This window comes from Mobula hypostoma, chromosome 19, assembly GCF_963921235.1.
Source record: "Mobula hypostoma chromosome 19, sMobHyp1.1, whole genome shotgun sequence".
In the NCBI taxonomy this organism is placed as follows: Eukaryota; Metazoa; Chordata; class Chondrichthyes; order Myliobatiformes; family Myliobatidae; genus Mobula; species Mobula hypostoma.
Window position 1 is genome coordinate 62,719,424 of NC_086115.1, and position 18,658 is coordinate 62,738,081.

Below are 18,658 nucleotides of genomic sequence, written 5' to 3' on the forward strand. Positions count from 1 at the left end.
ATTTATATTTATTTTTGGCACAAATTTTAATCTATTCAATACTGTAATTGATTTACTTATTTAATTATTATTTTTTTCTTCTTCGATATTATGTATTGCATTGAACTGTTGCTGCTAAGTTAATAAATTTCACAGCACGTGCCAGTGATGATAAACCTGTTACTGATTCTGAGAAAGTACCATGCATGTAGACAATAAGATGCAAGGTCATAACAAGGTAAGCTGAAAGAATAGTACATATTATTGTACTAGGGAACTGTTAAAGACTCCTATAACAATGAGATAGAAGTTGTCCTTCAGCCTGTTGGTATATGCATTTAGGCTTTTGTATCTTCTGCCCAATGGGAGGAAGGAGAGAATGTCTGGGTAGGATGCTTCTTTGTTTATGCTGGCTGCTTTACTGAGGCAGCAAATATAGACACGTTCAATAGAGAGGAGGCTAGTCTCTGTGATTTGTTGCACATTGTCCACAACTCTCTGCAGTTTCTTATGATCATGGGCCATATCTTGATAAGATGCTTTTTATATGGCACATGAATAAAAATTAGTGAGGATCAAAGAAGACATGCCAAATTTCATTAATCTTCTGAGGAAACAGAGGTGCTGGTGAATTTTCTGATCATAGCATTTACAGGTATGTTTTCTGGATCAGGACAAGCTACAGGTATTGGTAATGTTTACTTCTAGGAACTTGAAGCGCTCAATCTCTCGACTTTAGCACCATTGATGTAAACAGGAGCATATGCACCTGCCCCTTCCTGAAGACAATGATGAGCTCTTTGTTTGCTGACATTGAGAGATAAGTTGATATCATGACACCATGTCACTAGGCTCTGTAGTTCCTTTCTGTACTCCAACTCACTGTTATTTGAGATATTGTGCACTGCAATGGTGTTATCTACAAATCTGAAGATCAAATTGGTGCAGAATCTGGTAGTGTCATTGAATGGCAATGTAAAATAGTTAGATTCTGTCTCGTTGGAGATAATCATTGAGGGTCATTACGTGCCACTTTTGTTGCTCAAATTTTATTTGCCATAAACTTGACTATGTTCAATAAATTTCTAAAAATTGTTAAGCTTTAAAGTATTTTTACTTAAATGCATTTGAATGTATATTAACACAAATTATTTCCTTCCAGAGTGTATGTTTTGCTGCAATGTCTAACTGTTGTAGTGACCCTAACTATACAACTCAAGGTACTGGTGCAAATGATAATGAGCAAAAAAATCAATCTGTCAAGTTTGCTCTGGAATGGATCAATGGACCACTGAACTCGATGTTGAAAGGGCTTTTACCAGAGAACCAGACTCATGTGGACAGACTACTAAGGTACAGGTATTTAAATATTTCATCCAATCTTTTCCAGTGAATTATTTGCATCTGGTCTTCACTTTAATATCTTGTAAAGAAGGCTCTATTAACCTACCAGTTTTATTCTTCCAGTCGTTAACTATTTCCGTTATTTTTACGTCTCATATCATTTGTATCTTGAGCTTGCTTTGGTAGTATTTATCTGTTGCCTGAATTTCAGGGTAGGTCATGAGAGACATGTTTTAATAAATAATTGCATAATTGAATTAGTTTTTTATATATAGATTAGAGTGTGGCAGTGGAGCTGTCCCTCTTCTGGAATGTACCATATTTTGGTATGCAATCTGTATTTGTGGATTTACATCACATTTTGGCCCAGTACAATTTCTAATCTACGAGAGAAAAGATCAAGTATTTGGTTATTCTATCTTTTGTTTCAAGATTTTATGTTAAAAATATTTTAGAACTGATTGCAATATGTCATTTGTGACATTTCTATTCCTCTGTTATTTGTGTCACTTATGGCTGTACGGATGAGATTTAGTGGATTGCAAAAGACGATCACCTTGGATATGTCACATTTAAAGTTTCTTCCTGCACAGAAGCTTCCTTCCAGACCTTCTCACTTTGCCTAGTTCATTTCGCTTTTGTGCTTGCAGAGATAGTGAACCTGACCTTAAGTACACACTTACAAATGAATGATCCCTCCCACTATAAAGCATGTTAATGAAGACCAAAGCTATTCAATCACTGAATGTGAGTGGTTAGAAATCTGCTCTTGATTTGATGAAGATCTGAAGTTGAAGAAGGATATTTTGTGTCAAATGATACCAGGCTCAAGTGTTGGTTATGATCTGAGTGGAACAATTTGACACAATAAATTAAGGAGAAAAGTGTATAGACACCTTGATATTGAAGGAGTAAGTTTGGATGCAATTGATGACGATAAAATTAAAACAAGTCAGTTGAGTAAAGTGTATCGTGTAAGGCCATTTCACACATTGGGGAGTTGTGTATTATCTTAAATGTAATATTTGCTCCTGTGTATCATTATCAATATATGAAATGTGCCAAGTCCTAATTCTGAATTTGAATTAAACAGTGACTACTTTCGGAGAAAAGTGGAAGAAGATGAAGAGCAAAGAAATAAGGATGATGAAGAAGAGAAACCAACTGAGCCTGAACTACCCTCTCCAATAGTCAGTGCTCCTGTTGGAGATAAGAAAAAGAAAAGTCCTAAAGGTTTGTTTAGAACTTACTTTAAAGGGGTACTCAAATTGTATAACAGGGGTATGTGCAGGAATTTAAACTTAACTACTTTGTAGGGATGCTTCACACTGACAAATTATACAAAAGTTGCGGCCCCTGCCATTGATCTCACTGGCTGCAACACCTCAGGGCATATTCAAAACCCAGACTCCAGCAACGACCATGGACACCTTCAAAGCGATTGCGCAACCACCAACTGCGACTCCGGCCTTGAACTCCAGGCCGGGTCTTTATGTGCTTCTATTGTGACTCCCGTCTCCCCTTCCCCCGCCAATACTCTGCAATCCCATCTCCGTCAGATCTCATCGTCAGCTCCTGGGCCCTCAGAGGCTCCATCTCCCTCTCACCCCAACCCTCCCCTCTCCACTGACACCCCCAGCCTCCCCCTCCCCCCTGTGATCCCAGCTCTCATCCGTGCCGGGTCTTTACCAACCCCTCCGACCTTCAACTGTCGGAGGCAGAACGCTCTGTCCTCAGTAAGGGCCTCACCTTTGTCCCCCTTCGCCCACACCTCAGCGAGTTCCGTGTTCGCCATGATGCGGAACTCTTCTTCCGCCGTCTCTGTCTCCGAGCCTACTTCTTCAGCAAGGACTCTTCCACCCCCACCGATGACCCCTTCTCCCATCTTCAACCCTCCTCTTCTTCATGGACACCCCGCTCTGGTCTTCTGCCTGCTCTGGATCTCTTTATTGCTAACTGCCGACGGGACATCAACCGTCTCGACTTCACCGCACCTTGTTCCCATTCCAACCTCACTCCTTCGGAACGCCCTACTCTCCACTCCCTCCTCACTAATCCTAACATTATTAAACCCGCCGATAAGGGGAGTGCTGTTGTAGTCTGGCGTACTGACCTCTACCTTGCCAAGGCACAGCGACAACTCGCGGATACCTCCTCTTATTTACCCTTCAATCATGACCCCACTAAGGAGCACCAGGCCATTGTCTCCCACACCATCACTGACTTTATCCGCTCAGGGGATCTCCCATCCACTGCTACCAACCTTATAGTTCCCACACCCCGCACTTCCTGTTCCTACCTCCTACCCAAGATCCACAAACCTGCCTGTCCTGCAGACCTATTGTCTCAGCTTGCTCCTGCCCCACCGAACTCGTTTCTGCATACCTCGACATGGTTTTATCCCCCCTTGTTCAATCCCTTTCTACCTATGTTCGTGACACTTCTCACGCTCTTAAACTTTTCGATGATTTTAAGTTCCCTGGCCCCCACCGCTTTATTTTCACCATGGATGTCCAGTCCCTATATACTTCCATCCCCCATCAGGAAGGTCTCAAAGCTCTCCGCTTCTTTTTGGATTCCAGACCCAATCAGTTCCCCTCTACCACCACTCTGCTCCGTCTAGCGGGATTAGTCCTTACTCTTAATAATTTCTCCTTTGGCTTCTCCCACTTCCTCCAAACTAAAGGTGTAGCTATGGGCACCCGTATGGGTCCTAGCTATGCCTGCCTTTTTGTTGGCTTTGTAGAACAATCTATGTTCCGTGCCTATTCTGGTATCTGTCCCCGACTTTTCCTTCGCTACATCGACAACTGCATTGGCACTGCTTCCTGCATGCATGCTGAGCTCGTTGACTTTATGAACTTTGCCTCCAACTTTCACCCTGCCCTCAAGTTTACCTGGTCCATTTCCGACACGCGCCCTCCCCTTTCTAAATCTTTCTGTCTCTGTCTCTGGAAACAGCTTATCCACTGATGTCTACTATAAGCCTACTGACTCTCACAGCTATCTGGACTATTCCTCTTCTCACCCTGTCTCTTGCAAAAATTCCATCCTCTTCTCGCAATTCCTCCGTCTCCGCCGCATCTGCTCTCAGGATGAGGCTTTTCATTCCAGGATGAGGGAGATGTCCTCCTTTTTTAAAGAAAGGGGCTTCCCTTCCTCCACTATCAACTCTGCTCTCAAACACGTCTCCCCCATTTCACGCACATCTGCTCTCACTCCATCCTCCCACCACCCCACTAGGAATAGGGTTCCCCTGGTCCTCACCTACTACCCCACCAGCCTCCGGGTCCAACATATTATTCTCCGTAACTTCCGCCACCTCCAACGGGATCCTACCACTAAGCACATCTTTCCCTCTCCCCCCACCCCCCCGCTTTCTGCAGGGATCGCTCCCTACGTGACTCCCTTGTCCATTCATCCCCCCCATCCCTCCCCACTGATCTCCCTCCTGGCACTTATTCTTGTAAGCGGAACAAGTGCTACACATGCCCTTACACTTCCTCCCTTACCACCATTCAGGGCCCCAGACAGTCCTTCCAGGTGAGGCGACACTTCACCTGTGAGTTGGCTGGGGTGATATACCGCATCCGGTGCTCCCGATGTGGCCTTGTATATATTGGCGAGACCCAACGCAGACTGGGAGACCGCTTTTCTGAACACCTACGCTCTGTCCGCCAGAGAAAGCAGGATCTCCCAGTGGCCACACATTTCAATTCCACATCCCATTCCCAATCTGACATGTCTATCCACAGCCTCCTCTACTGTAAAGATGAAGCCACACTCAGGTTGGAGGAACAACACCTTATATTCCGTCTGGGTAGCCTCCAACCTGATGGCATGAACATCGACTCCTCTAACTTCCGCTAATGCCCCACCTCCCCCTCATACCCCATCCGTTATTTATTTTTATACACACATTCTTTTTCTCACCCTCCTTTTTCTCCCTCTGTCCCTCTGAATATACCTCTTGCCCGTCCTCTGGTTCCCCCCCCACCTTGTCTTTCTCCCTGGACCTCCTGTCCCATGATCCTCTCATATCCCCTTTGCCTATCACCTGTCCAGCTCTTGGCTCCATCCCTCCCCCTCCTGTCTTCTATCATTTTGGATCTCCCCCTCCCCCTCCCACTTTCAAATCTCTTACTAACTCTTCCTTCAGTTAGTCCTGACGAAGGGTCTCGGCCTGAAACGTCGACTGTACCTCTTCCTAGAGATGCTGCCTGGCCTGCTGCATTCACCAGCAACTTTGATGTGTGTTGCTTGAATTTTCAGCATCTGCAGAATTCCTGTTGTTTGCATTCCTATTCTAATGTGCTTAGTGGTTATTGTCAGAACTGAATGCCGCCTCTAACCCTTCCCAGGTACGTAGCCCTGCTCACTGTACCTCATACAATACTGTCATGGTAGATAGTAATGGATTTGGAATGAGAGAGGAGGGTAAAAATTCAAATAAACATGTAAAACCAAGAAGCATGTTTTTAATTTTTTAATATATATAAAGCCTTTACCATTTTGCAGAAGTGGATTTGTAAGTATCTCACAGTTGAGAGCCAAGGAACTTATTTTCTTACAACTTAAGAGGTTAGTATCAGGTTTATTGTGACTGACATATGTCCTGAAATTTTGCGATTTGTGGCATCCCCTATACTTTCCTCCAAATGCCTTAAAATTATGCCCTCTCACATAAACCACTTCCTCCCTAGCAGAATGTCTTACTGTCTACTCAGTCTTTGCCTCTTATCATTTTATACACCTCCATCAAGTTATCTGTATATCTGTAGAAATTTGCAAAAGTCTTTGGTAATATATGTTTTTTCCTCAAACTGCTAATGAAGTAGAGCTACAATTATGCTTTAATTATAATGGTATCAATGTATTGGGCCCAGCATAGATCAACTGATCCGTTGACAGCAAGGAACTTGCACTTTCCAACACTATGGTTGGGCATGGCAGGGAGAGTTTTCTTCCTTCTCCCGTCTGCGTGAGATGTGGGACTTCTGAGAGACTTTGACTTTTTTTACCGTGTCCATGGCCTGTTCTTCATCAAGTTATGGTACTGTTTGCACTGTTGTAACTATATGTTATAATTATGTGGTTTTTGTAAGTTTTTCAGTCTTGGTCTGTCCTGTGTTTCTGTGATATCACACCGGAGGAATATTGTATCATTTCTTAATGCATGCATTACTAAATGACAATAAAAGAGGACTGCGTGTCCTCATAATCTAATCTAATTTAATCTAATCTAACCCTTCAATGAGGACTGGAGTGTGTTTTCCCAACTTTCCCCTTTCTGAAGCCCACAGTCAATTTCTTCATCCTGCAAATATTCAGTGTAAGGCTGTTGTTGTAACATCATTCAACAATCTGATCTATTTCAATCCTGTGCCTCTTTGTTGCCATCTGAGATTCTGCCAACAACAGTGGTGCCACACATTTGCCTCATCATGTCTTTTTCAGCTATCAGAGCATTCCCATTATTTCCATCCTTCACATAGTTTCCTGTATTCCTTTATTATCTTCCACATGTCCATTAAGTCCTCATTGATTCTCCTACCACCCACCTACACTTCACAACTAGCAGATCTTCAGGATATGTCAGTCAAGACGGATACACATGCAGTCACAGGCCAAGCCAGGATTGAACCTGGGTCACTAGAGCTATAAGGCAGCAGCACTACTTGCTGCATCACTGAAATTCAGGTCTAACAAGAACACCGCACTCCTTCAGTAATTAAGAGCATTAATAATGCATCCATTTTGGTATAATCATCTTACTGAAATCAATGCAATAAATAAATGTTACAAGCTTAATAGTTATTCTGAGTGCTTCCTTAGGTTTTCAAAACCTGCCGGTGAAAGAGAGATCAGATTGTACTGACTAAATACAATGCAATAATTATCTTTTACAGTATATCCTGTGGGCTAAGAGAAGTAGAATTTCTCTCCAAAAGTATTTGGCCTCTTATTTATATATATATATAGTTTTTCTTATCGTGACCTGATCACAGATCTTTCAGGCTCTGATATTTTGCTTCTCCATCTCCTCCTCTTGACTTCAGATGTCTTCTTTCTCTGTTTCCACACTGAAGTTAAAAATAATTCTCAATTAAAAATGAATAATCAGCAACAGTTGCATTTTTCTCATGAAGAGCTAAATAATTGGTTTATTTTCCTGCATCAGTAGGTTGATTTCCACCCTCCTCCTCCAAATTTTGCAGTGATCAGTCAGTTGCCTGTCCACTATTTTGAACCTTAATAGAGGGTTAGCATCATTCTGGATCTGGATACCCTAGCTTTGTATCACTCCCCTGCTGGTACCGTTGATATGAGAAATGTACTGACCTATTCCGAATTCCGAGTAATCAAGCATTTAAATAAATGGAATAGTTTTCGCTTACCACATCGCATCATACAGTATATTCCAGGAACAGGAAATGAAAAAATATAGCGTTGAAATGCTTTCTACAAAAGATCCCGGCAAGTTTAAAGCAATAGTGGTGAAATCACCTCAACTTATAGCCAGGTCTTGCTTTAGGGACATAACAGTTTTCTTAGATTGCCAAACTTACATCTGCGTGAAGTGCCTTTGGTTGCAGCTCCTTGAAGACCATGTTAGGGATCTGGAGCAGCAGCTGAATGAGCTTCAGCTTGTACAGGAGAGTGAGGAGATAATCAGAGTTATAGGGAAGTAGTCACTCTGAAGTTGCAGGAGGTGAGTAGCTGGGTGACTGTCAGGAGAAATGGAAATATGAACAGGCAGTTAGCACAGAGCACCCCTGTGGCCATTCCCCTCAATAATAGTATACCGTTTTGGATACTGTTGAGGGGATGACCTCTCAGGGGAATGCCACAGAGACTAGGTTACTGGCACTGACATTGGTCCATGGTGCAGAAGGGAAAGGGGGAGAAGATGGGAGTGGTAATGATAGGGGACTTAATAGTCAGGGGAACTGACAGAAGATTCTGTGGATGTGAACAGGACACCCAAATAGTATGTTGCCTCACAGGTGCCAGGGTCAGGGATGTCACATTTTGGAGAACGAAGGAGAGCAGCCAGATGTCTTGGTGTTAATATGTACCAATAATATGGTGAGGAGAAGCTCAGAGGTCCTGAAAAGAGAATTTGGAGAGCTAGGCAGAAAGCTGAGGAGCAGGACCTCACGATGGTAATTTCTGGAATGCTGCCTGTGCCACGCACCACTGAGGGTAGAAACAAGATGATTTAGCAGATAAATGCATGGCTGAGAAGCTGGTGCAGGGAGCAGGGCTTTAGGTTCTTGGATCATTGGGATCTCTTTTCGAGGAGATATGACCTGTTCAAAAGTGATGGGTTGCACCTGAACCCAAGGGGAGCTAATATCCCCCCGGGTAGGTTTGTTAGAGCTGTTGGGGAGGGTTTAAACTAATCGGCAGAGAGGAGTGAAGGGACTCAGGATAGGATGGATGGTAAAAAAGCAAAGATAACGTGCAGTCAGGCTGTCAGGAAGGGCGGGCAGATGATAGGACATCATTGCAGACAGCAGAGCGCGTATCAGTGCATTAAGGATGCAGAATCAAAAAGGGTAGCAAATACAGAACTCAAGGTGTTGTATCTTAGTGCATGGAGTAGAAGAAATAAGGTGCATAATCTTATTCCACTATTCAGATTGTCAGGTATAAAGTTGTGGTCATCACTGAATCGTAGCTGAAGGATGGTTGTAGTTGAGAGCTGAATGTCCGAGATTACACGTTATATTGGAGGGATAGGCAGGTAGGCAGAGGGGGGTAGTGTGGCTCTGCTGCTAAAGAATGGCAACAAATCAGTAGAAAGATGTGACATAGGATTGGAAGATGTTGAACCCTTGTGGGTTGAGTTTAGAAACTGCAAGGATAAAAGGACTCTGATGGCAGTTATATACAGGCCACCCAACAGTAGCTGGGATGTTGACCACAGATTGCAACAGGGAATAGAAAAGGCATGTCAAAAGGGCAGTGTTATGAAGTTATGGGCAATTTCAACATCCAGGTAGATTGGGAAAATCAGATTGGAAATGAATCTCAAGAGAGTGAGTTTATTGAATGCCTATGAGATGGCTTTTTAGAGCACTTTGTCATTGACTGTACTACAGAATCAACTATACTGGGTTGGATGTTATGTAATGAACCGGAAGTGATTAGGGAGCTTAAGGTAAGAGAACCCTTAGGAGACAGTAATCACAATATGATTGAGTTCAACTTGAAATTTGATAGGGAGAAAGTAAAATCTGACATAGCAGTATTCCAGTGGAATGAAGGAAATTACAGTGGTGTGAAAGAGTAGTTGGCCGAAGTAAATTGGAAGGGGATGCTGGCAGGGATGACAGCAGAGCAGCAATGGTGTAAGTTTCTGGGGAAAAAAATTAGGGAAGTACAGGATAGATGTATTCCAAAAATGAAGAAATACTCAAATGGCAAAATTGTACATCTGTGGCTGACAAGGGAAGTCAAAGCTATTGTGAAAACAAAAGAGAGGGCATACCACAAAGCAAAAATTAGTGGGAAGACAGAGGATTGGGAAGGTTTTAAAAACCTACAGAGAGCAACTAAAAGAATCATTAGAGGGGAGAGGATGAAATACAAAAGCAAGCTAGCAAATAATATCAAAGTGGATAATGAAAACTTTTTTAAGTATGTTAAAAATAAGAGAGCAATGAGAGTGGATATAGCACTGCTAGAAAATGAGGCCGGAGAAGTAAAAGTGGAGGGGCAGGGAGCTGGCAGACGAACTAAATGGGTACTTTACATCAGTCTTCACTGTGGCAGACATTAGCAGTGTGCCAGATGTTGAAGGGTGTGAGGGAAGAGAAGTGAGTACAGTTACTATTATAAAGGAGAAGGTGCTCAAAAAGCTGAAAGACCTGGACCAGATAAACTGCATCCTAGGGTTCTGAAATGGGTAGCTGTAGAGACTGCAGAGACATTAGTAATGATCTTTCAAAAGTCATTGACTCTGGCATGGAGCCAGAGGACTGGAAAATTGCAAATATCACTCCACTCTTCAAGAAAGGAGGAAGGCAGCAGGAAGGAAATTATAGACCAGTTAGCCTGACCTCAGTGGTTGGGAAGATGTTGAAGTCAATTGTTAAGGATGAAGTCATAGAGTATATGGTGACACAGGGCAAGATAGTACAAAGTCAGCATTGTTTCCTTAAGGGAAAATCTTGCCTGATGAACCTGTTGGAATTCTTTGAGGAGATTACAAGTAGGATAGATAAAGGGGATGTAGTGGGTGTTATATATTTGGACTTTCAGAAGGCCTTTTGACAAGGTGCCACACATGAGACTGTTAAGATCCCATGATATTACTGTAAAGTTACTGGCATGGTTAAAGCATTGGCTAATTGGTAAGAGGAAGCGAGTAGAAATAAAAGAATCCTTTTCTGAAACAAGAGAAAATCTGCAAATGCTGGAAATCCAAGTAACACGCATAAAATACTGAAGGAACTCAGCAGACCAGGCAGCATCTATGAAAAAAAGCACAGTAGACATTTCGGACCAAAGCCCTTTGGCAGAACTGGAGAAAAAAGTCCAGTTTGCTGCCAGTGACCAGTGGTGTTCCTCAGAGGCTGGTGTTGGGACAACTTTTTTTACGCTTTCGCCAATGATGATGGAATAGATGACTTTGTTGCAAAGTTTGCGGATGATGTAAGATTGGTGGAGGGGCAGGTAGTGTTGAGGAAACAGGTAGTCTGCAGAAGCACCTAGACAGATTAGGAGAATGGGCAAGAGAGTGGGGCAAATGAAATACAATATTGGAAAATGCATGGTCATGCACTTTGGTAGTAGAAAACATTTTTAAACAGAGAGCAAATTCAAAATCTGAGATGAAAAGGACTTTGGGTTCCTTGTGCAGAATACCCCAAAGTTTAACTTGCAGATAGAGTCACTGGTGAGGAGGGGATATGCAATGTTCACATTCATTTCAAGTGGTCTATAATAAAGGTTCACAAGGATGATTCCAGGAATGAAAGAGTTAAACAAAGAAATTTTGATAGCTCTAGGTTTGTACTCGCTGGAATTTAGAAGGATGAGGGGGATCTCACTGAAACCTTTCAAATGTTGAAAGGCATAGACAGAGCAGATGTGGAAAGGATGTTTAGCATGGTGGGGGAGTTGAGGATAAGAGGGCACAGCCTCAGGAGAGAGGGGCGTCCATTTAAAACAGAGATGTGGAGAAATTTCTTTAGCCAGAGGGTGCAGAATTTGTGAAATTTATTACCACAGGCAGCTGTGGAGGCCAGGTCGTTGGGTGTACTTAAGGGAGATCTTGATAGATTCTTGGTTGGACATGGCATCAAAGGTTACGGGAAGAAGGCCGAGGATTGGGGCTGAGGAGGGGGAAAAGGATCAGCCATGATTGAATGGCAGAGCAGACTTGATGGGCCAAATGACCTAATTCTGTTCCTATGTCTTATGGTCTAAAATTAACCAGGAAGCTCATATTAATAACTTAAATTGCAGACAAAAGAAGTAATGTTCCAGAAAAGACAATCAATCCCCGTTACCCACCAGAAGCATTATTTCCTGGCAGTGTAGCAATTGGTGTGGTATCACTGGCAATGGCCAAGGCTGCAGCCAGACTACAGAAGACCCACTTGTATTTATACATTGCTTCACTGAACCAAGCAGAGGTAGGAATACTTTCTCTTTCTCCATTTGCATTTATTATATTAATTACTACTGCAGATGGAGCAGTATAAAATCTAATTTGTAATTGCCACAATATCACAGAAAGTTGCTTGCTTTAATCAGTTTGTAACCCATTACCTGTTTGTGTAACATTAAATTATTAACCATTAATTATATTTTGAATATTTATCATATTGTTTAGACTTTAATGAAATTAGTACTCAGAAAGCAACACTGCATATTTTTTATTATTACTGCATTCTTGAATGGATAAGAATGAGGTGAGTGAATATCTTGTGGAGATTGATCCAAAATGATAAGGGAAAAGGAAATGAAGAAAATAACAATGCTATTCTAGAGTGGAATTATAAAGGTAATGGGGGAGAGGACTAAATTTATAAGTATTGTGTAATGGGAGTTTGTATTAACATTGTCATTACTATGTCATCTCTTTGCAGCTCACTCTCATCCATTGTAATAGTGAGTTGTGTAGAGATGAAATGTTAATAATGTATTACCCTTATTTCTCAAGGGTAAGTGATATTTGAACAATCTGTTGAGCTAAGTGGAGCACAAACTGTATGAGAACATGGTGTGAGATTCTGAAGACAAACATGGATAAAGCAACTGTGGTTATACATTATATCAGAAGCTATGAAATGAGTATGATAAATGCTTTTATTTGTACAAATGTCTAGAAAATGAAATTTATAGATAATTAGATTATAGGTATAAAATTTTGTAAAAAATAAGTTGAATATAACCTGAGAGAATTTAGTTCCTCGATTTAAAAAAAATCCTAAGAACAATAACTGATTTATTGACTCTATTTGAAGGGGGAGACTTGAATAAAAATGGGCATGTTTGTAATTAATGAAGATAATGTTTAGAAGATAAAATCTAATAAGGAAAAGGTAGGTTTTAAGCTTGGATAAAAAAAAATTAAAGGGTAAGTATAGTTCTGTAAGAAAAAGTAAAAAAGGTTGCCTTTAAAGATCCTTGATAAATACAGCAATTTACGTTCACAGAATAGTAACATTTTAAATTAATGTTAGGGAGGGTTTAAGCTAGGTTAGTACGGAGGTGGAAATCAGAATGGTAGGACAAATGATGGAGTAGTTTGTATAAAGACAGATACAATGTGTAAGGAGACTATGAGGAAAGACAGGTAATGGATAAGGCATAAATGCAGCCAGTTAGCTGGGTTGAAATGTGTTTACCTTAACGCAAGAAGTATCACAAATGAGGGTAATAAACTTAGACTCTGGATCAGTACATGGAACTACAACCTTGTGGCTATTACAGAGACAAGGGTAGGAATGGCTGCTGGATATTTTGAAGTTTAGATGTTTCAAAAGGGACAGAGAAGGAGGTAATAGAGGTGGGAGACTGGCATTTCTAACCAGGGATAGTATCACAGCTGAGTCTACTGAGTCAGTGTAACTGGAAGTCAGAAACAGAAAACACACTATTGAGGGTGTTCTATAGCCTTGCTCCCCAAGCAACAGGGATACATGGGAGCAGATCAGAACGCAGATTACTGAGTTTAAATGCAAACAACAGGAATTCTGCAGATGCTGGAAATTCAAGCAACACACATCAAAGTTGCTGGTGAACGCAGCAGGCCAGGCAGCATCTATAGGAAGAGGCGCAGTCGACGTTTCAGGCCGAGACCCTTCGTCAGGACTAACTGAAGGAAGAGTGAGTAAGGGATTTGAAAGTTGGAGGGGGAGGGGGAGATCCAAAATGATAGGAGAAGACAGGAGGGGGAGGGATGGAGCCAAGAGCTGGACAGGTGATAGGTAAAAGGGGATACAAGAGGATCATGGGACAGGAGGTCTGGGAAGAAAGACGCTGGGGGGGGGGACCCAGAGGATGGTCAAGAGGTATATTCAGAGGGACAGAGGGAGTAAAAGGAGAGTGAGAGAAAGAATGCGTGCATAAAAATAAGCAACAGATGGGTACGAGGGGGAGGTGGGGCCTTAGCGGAAGTTAGAGAAGTCGATGTTCATGCCATCAGGTTGGAGGCTACCCAGACGGAATATAAGGTGTTGTTCCTCCAACCTGAGTGTGGCTTCATCTTTACAGTAGAGGAGGCCGTGGATAGACATGTCAGAATGGGAATGGGACTGTCTTCAGTGATTTCAACTTCCCTGACATTAATTGCCACCCTGTCAATGCAGAAGATTAAATGGGGCAAAATTTGTGGGGTGTATTTAGAAAGGATTTTTGACATAATCTATGGACAGACCAACACAAGGAGAGGTCATACAAGGTTTGGTACTAGGCTGTGAACCTGGTGAGGCGACAAACCTCTCAGTGGGTGAGCATTTTGAAGACAATGACTGCATCTCCCTGAATTGCATAGCTTTGGAAAAGGATAGGGCAAATGATGTGGGAAAATATTTAATTGAGGGAGGACTTATTATGATGCTATTGGACAGAAATGTAAGAGCATAAATTGGAAACGGATGTTCTCAAGGAAATATGGAGGTTGATTAAGGAGCATTTGTATGGGGTTCTGGAGGCAGGAAAAGAATTATAGGGTGAAGAATAAATGGTTGATGAAGTAGAAACATGTCGTGAGAACAAAGGACACATGTTCCCACTGGCCACACAAGTAGTAACAGAAGATTGGAAGATGACAAATGTTACTCTGTTCAATTTCTGGGAGTTATAGACCAGTGAGTCTTACAGCAGAGGTGGACAAGGTATTTTTAGAGACAGGGTTTATGAGAATTTGGAGAAGCATAGTATGATTAGGGAGAGTCAGCATGGCTTTGTGATGGGTAGGCTGTGCCTCTTGAATCTCATTGACTTTTTTGAGGAAGGGACAAAACAAATTGATGAAGATAGAGCAGTGGATGTGGTATATATGCACTTGCATAAGGCATTCAACAAGATTCCCCATGGTTGGCTCATTTCAGAGAGTCATAAGGCATGGGATCAATGGAAACATGGCTACATAGCTTCAGAATTGGCTTGCTTATGGAAGGCAAAAGATAATAGTAGATGGAGCATATTCTGTTTGCTCTAGGGAGGCTATTTGGGTAGAATTGAGGAATGGGAAAGGTGTAGTGATGCTTATAGGGGTGTATTATAGACCACCAAATGGGGAGCGAGAATTGGAGGAGCAAATTTGTAAGGAGATAGCAGATATTTGTAGTAAACACAAGGTTGTGATTGTGGGAGATTTTAATTTTCCACACATAGACTGGGAAACCCATTCTGTAAAAGGGCTGGATGGTTTGGAGTTTGTAAAATGTGTGCAAGATAGTTTTTTGCAGCAATGCATAGAGGTACCAACTAGAGAAGGGGCAGTGTTGGATCTCCTGTTAGGGAATGAGATAGGTCAGGTGACGGAGGTTTATGTTGGGGAGCACTTCGGCTCCAGTGATCACAATGCCATTAGTTTCAATATAATCATGGAGAAGGATAGGTCTGGACCCAGGGTTGAGATTTTTTTTTTGGAGATAGGCTAACTGAGGAGATGCGAAAGGATTTAGAAGGAGTGGATTGGGACAATTTGTTTTATGGGAAGAATATAATAGAGAAATGAAGGTCATTTAAAGGTGAAATTTTGAGGGTACAAAATCTTTATGTTCCTGTAGGTTGAAAGGAAAGGTTAAAAGTTTGAGAGAGCCATGGTTTTCAAGGGATTTTGGAAACTTGGTTCAGAAAAAGAGAGATATCTACAATAAATATAGAAAGCATGGAGTAAATAAGGTGCTCGAGAAATATAAAGAATGTAAAAAGAATCTTAAGAAAGAAATTAGAAAAGCTAAAAGAAGATATGAGATTGCTTTGGCAAGTAAGGTGAAAATAAATCCCAAGGGTTTCTACAGTTATATTAATAGCAAAAGGATAGTGAGGGATAAAATTGGTCCCTTAGGGAATCAGAGTGGACAGCTATGTGCGGAGCCAAAAGAGATGGGGGAGATTTTGAACAATTTCTTTTCTTCGGTATTCACTAAGGAGAAGGATATTGAATTGTGTAAGGTAAGGGAAACAAGCAGAGTAGTTATGGAAACTATGATGATTAAAGAAGATGAAGTACTGGCGCTTTTAAGGAATATAAAAGTGGATAAGTCCCCAGGTCCTGACAGGGTATTCCCTAGGACCTTGAGGGAAGTTAGTGTGGAAATAGCAGGGGCTCTGACAGAAATATTTCAAATGTCATTAGAAGTGGGGATGGTGCTGGAGGATTGGCATATTGCTCATGTTGTTCCATTGTTTAAAAAGGGTTCTAAGAGTAAACCTAGCAATTATCAGCCTGTGAGTTTGACGTCAGTGGTGGGTAAATTGATGGAATGTATTCTTAGAGATGGTATATATATTTATCTGGATAGACAGGATCTGATTAGGAACAGTCAACTTGGATTTGTGCGTGGAAAGTCATGTTTGACAAATCTTAGTGAATTTTTTGAAGAGGTTACTAGGAAAGTTGACGAGGGTAAAGCAATGGACGTTGTCTATATGGATTTCAGTAAGTCCTTTGACAAGGTTCCACATGGAAGGTTAGTGAGGAAGGTTCAATCATTAGGGATTAATATTGAAGTAGTAAAATGGATTCAGCAGTGGCTGGATGGGAGATGCCAGAGAGTAGTGGTGGATAACTGTCAGGTTGGAGGCCAGTGACTAGTGGTGTGCCTCAGGGATCTGAACTGGGTCCAATGTTGTTTGTCATAAATATTAGTGATCTGGATGATGGGGTGGTAAATTGGATTAGTAAGTATGCAGATAATACTAAGATAGGTGGATCTGTGGATAATGAAGTAGGTTTTCAAAGCTTGCAGAGGGATTTAGGCCAGTTAGAAGAGTGGGCTGAAAGATGGCAGATGGAGTTTAATGCTGATAAATGTGCGGTGCTACATTTTGGTAGGACTAATCAAAATAGGACATACATGGTAAATGGTAGGGCATTGCAGAATGCAGTGGAACAGAGGGATCTAGGAATAATGGTGCATAGTTCCTCGAAGGTGGAATCTCATGTGGATAGGGTGGTAAAGAAAGCTTTAGGTATGCTGGCCTTTATAAATCAGAGCATTGAGTATTGGAGTTGGGATGTAATGTTGAAATTGTACAAGGCATTGGTGAGGCCAAATTTGGAGTACTGTGTACAGTTCTGGTCACCGAATTATAAGAAAGATGTCAACAAAATAGAGAGAGTACAGAGAAGATTTACTAGAATGTTACCTGAATTTTATCTCCTAAGTTACAGAGAAAGGTTGAACAAGTTGGGTCTTTATTCTTTGGAATGTAGAAGGTTGAGGGGGGACTTGACAGAGGTATATAAAATTATGAGGGGGATAGATAGAGTTGACGTGGATAGGCTTTTTCCATTGAGAGTGGGGGAGATTCAAACAAGAGGACTTCAGTTGAGAGTTAAAGGGCAAAAGTTTAGGGGTAACATGAGGGGGAACTTCTTTACTCAGAGAGTGGTAGCTGTATGGAACGAGCTTCCAGCAGAAGTGGTTGAGGAAGGTTGGATGTTGTCATTTAAAGTTAAATTGGATAGCTATATGGACAAGAAAGGAATGGAGTGCAGGTCGGTGGGACTAGGTAAGAGTAAGAGTTCGGCACGGACTAGAAGGGCTGAGATGGCCTGTTTCCGTGCTGTAATAGTTATATGTTATATAGTTATATGTTTTATGTTTGGAGGCCCTTGATCAGTGGTGTTCCACAGAGATCTATTCTAGAAAACTTACACTTTGGGATTTTTATAAATAACTTGTTTGAGGAAATGGAAGGGTGGGTTAGTAAGTTTGTACATTATACAAGGGAAGGTTATCGATCGTGTAGAAGGTTGTTGAAGTTTATAAAGGGATATTGAGCTCTGTCTGCATCTTCTCAGCCCATCTCTGCATCCTATTAATCTGGAAAAGTGTGAAGTGATAGAATTTGGAATGTTGAACTTGAAGGCAGAGCACAAAGTTAGCAGTGTAGGGGAACAGAGGGATTTTGTATTCCAAATGCATACATGTCTCAAAGTCACCACATAAGTTGATAGGGTAAGCAAGAAGGCATATGATGTATTGGCCTTTATTAGTCTGGGGATTGAGTTCAGAGGCTACAAAGTAATGTAGCAGCTCTATATAACTCTAGCTAGACCACACTTACTCTATTGTTTCAAGTTCATTACAGGAAGAATGTGGATCCTTGAGAGAGGGTGCAGAAGAGATTTACTAGGCTGCTACCTGAATAAAAGAGCTTGTCTTATAGGAAAGGTTAAGCAAGATAGGGCTTTTCTCTTTGGAATAAAGGAGGATGATAGAAGATAGGACTTGATAGAGATATATAAGATGATTCATAGACATCCATTAGTCTCATGAGACCATGGATTTGCGCCTTGGAAGGTTTCAAGGCACAGGCCTGGGCAAGGTTGTATGGAAGACCAGCAGCTGCCCATGCTGCAAGTCTCCCCTCTCCACGCCACCGATGTTGTCCAAGGGAAGGGCATTAGCACCCATACAGCTTGGCACCGGTGTCGTCACAGAGCGATGATGGTTAAATGCCTTGCTCAAGGACACACACACTGCCTCAGCCAAGGCTCGAACTAGCAACCTTCAAATCACTAGACGAACGCCTTAACCACTTGTCCACGCGCCAACACATAAGATGATAAAAGGCATTGATACAGGCAATGCTGAGGGCCGCAATGGCTAATATGAGAAGACATACTTTTAAG

At 41.8% G+C, this 18,658-nt stretch overlaps 1 protein-coding gene across 8 annotated transcripts in view; it reads left to right on the forward strand.

Annotated features, from left to right (window-relative positions):
* Positions 1-18,658, forward strand: part of eno4 (enolase 4) — a 106,106-nt gene that overhangs the window by 43,271 nt on the left and 44,177 nt on the right. For all 8 annotated transcript variants that reach the window (XM_063072038.1, XM_063072041.1, XM_063072042.1 and 5 more), the window contains 3 exons: positions 1,142-1,332; positions 2,417-2,556; positions 11,803-11,972. In XM_063072038.1, the coding sequence (XP_062928108.1) occupies positions 1,142-1,332; positions 2,417-2,556; positions 11,803-11,972 (501 nt within the window). The remainder of the gene's footprint in view (positions 1-1,141; positions 1,333-2,416; positions 2,557-11,802; positions 11,973-18,658) is intronic.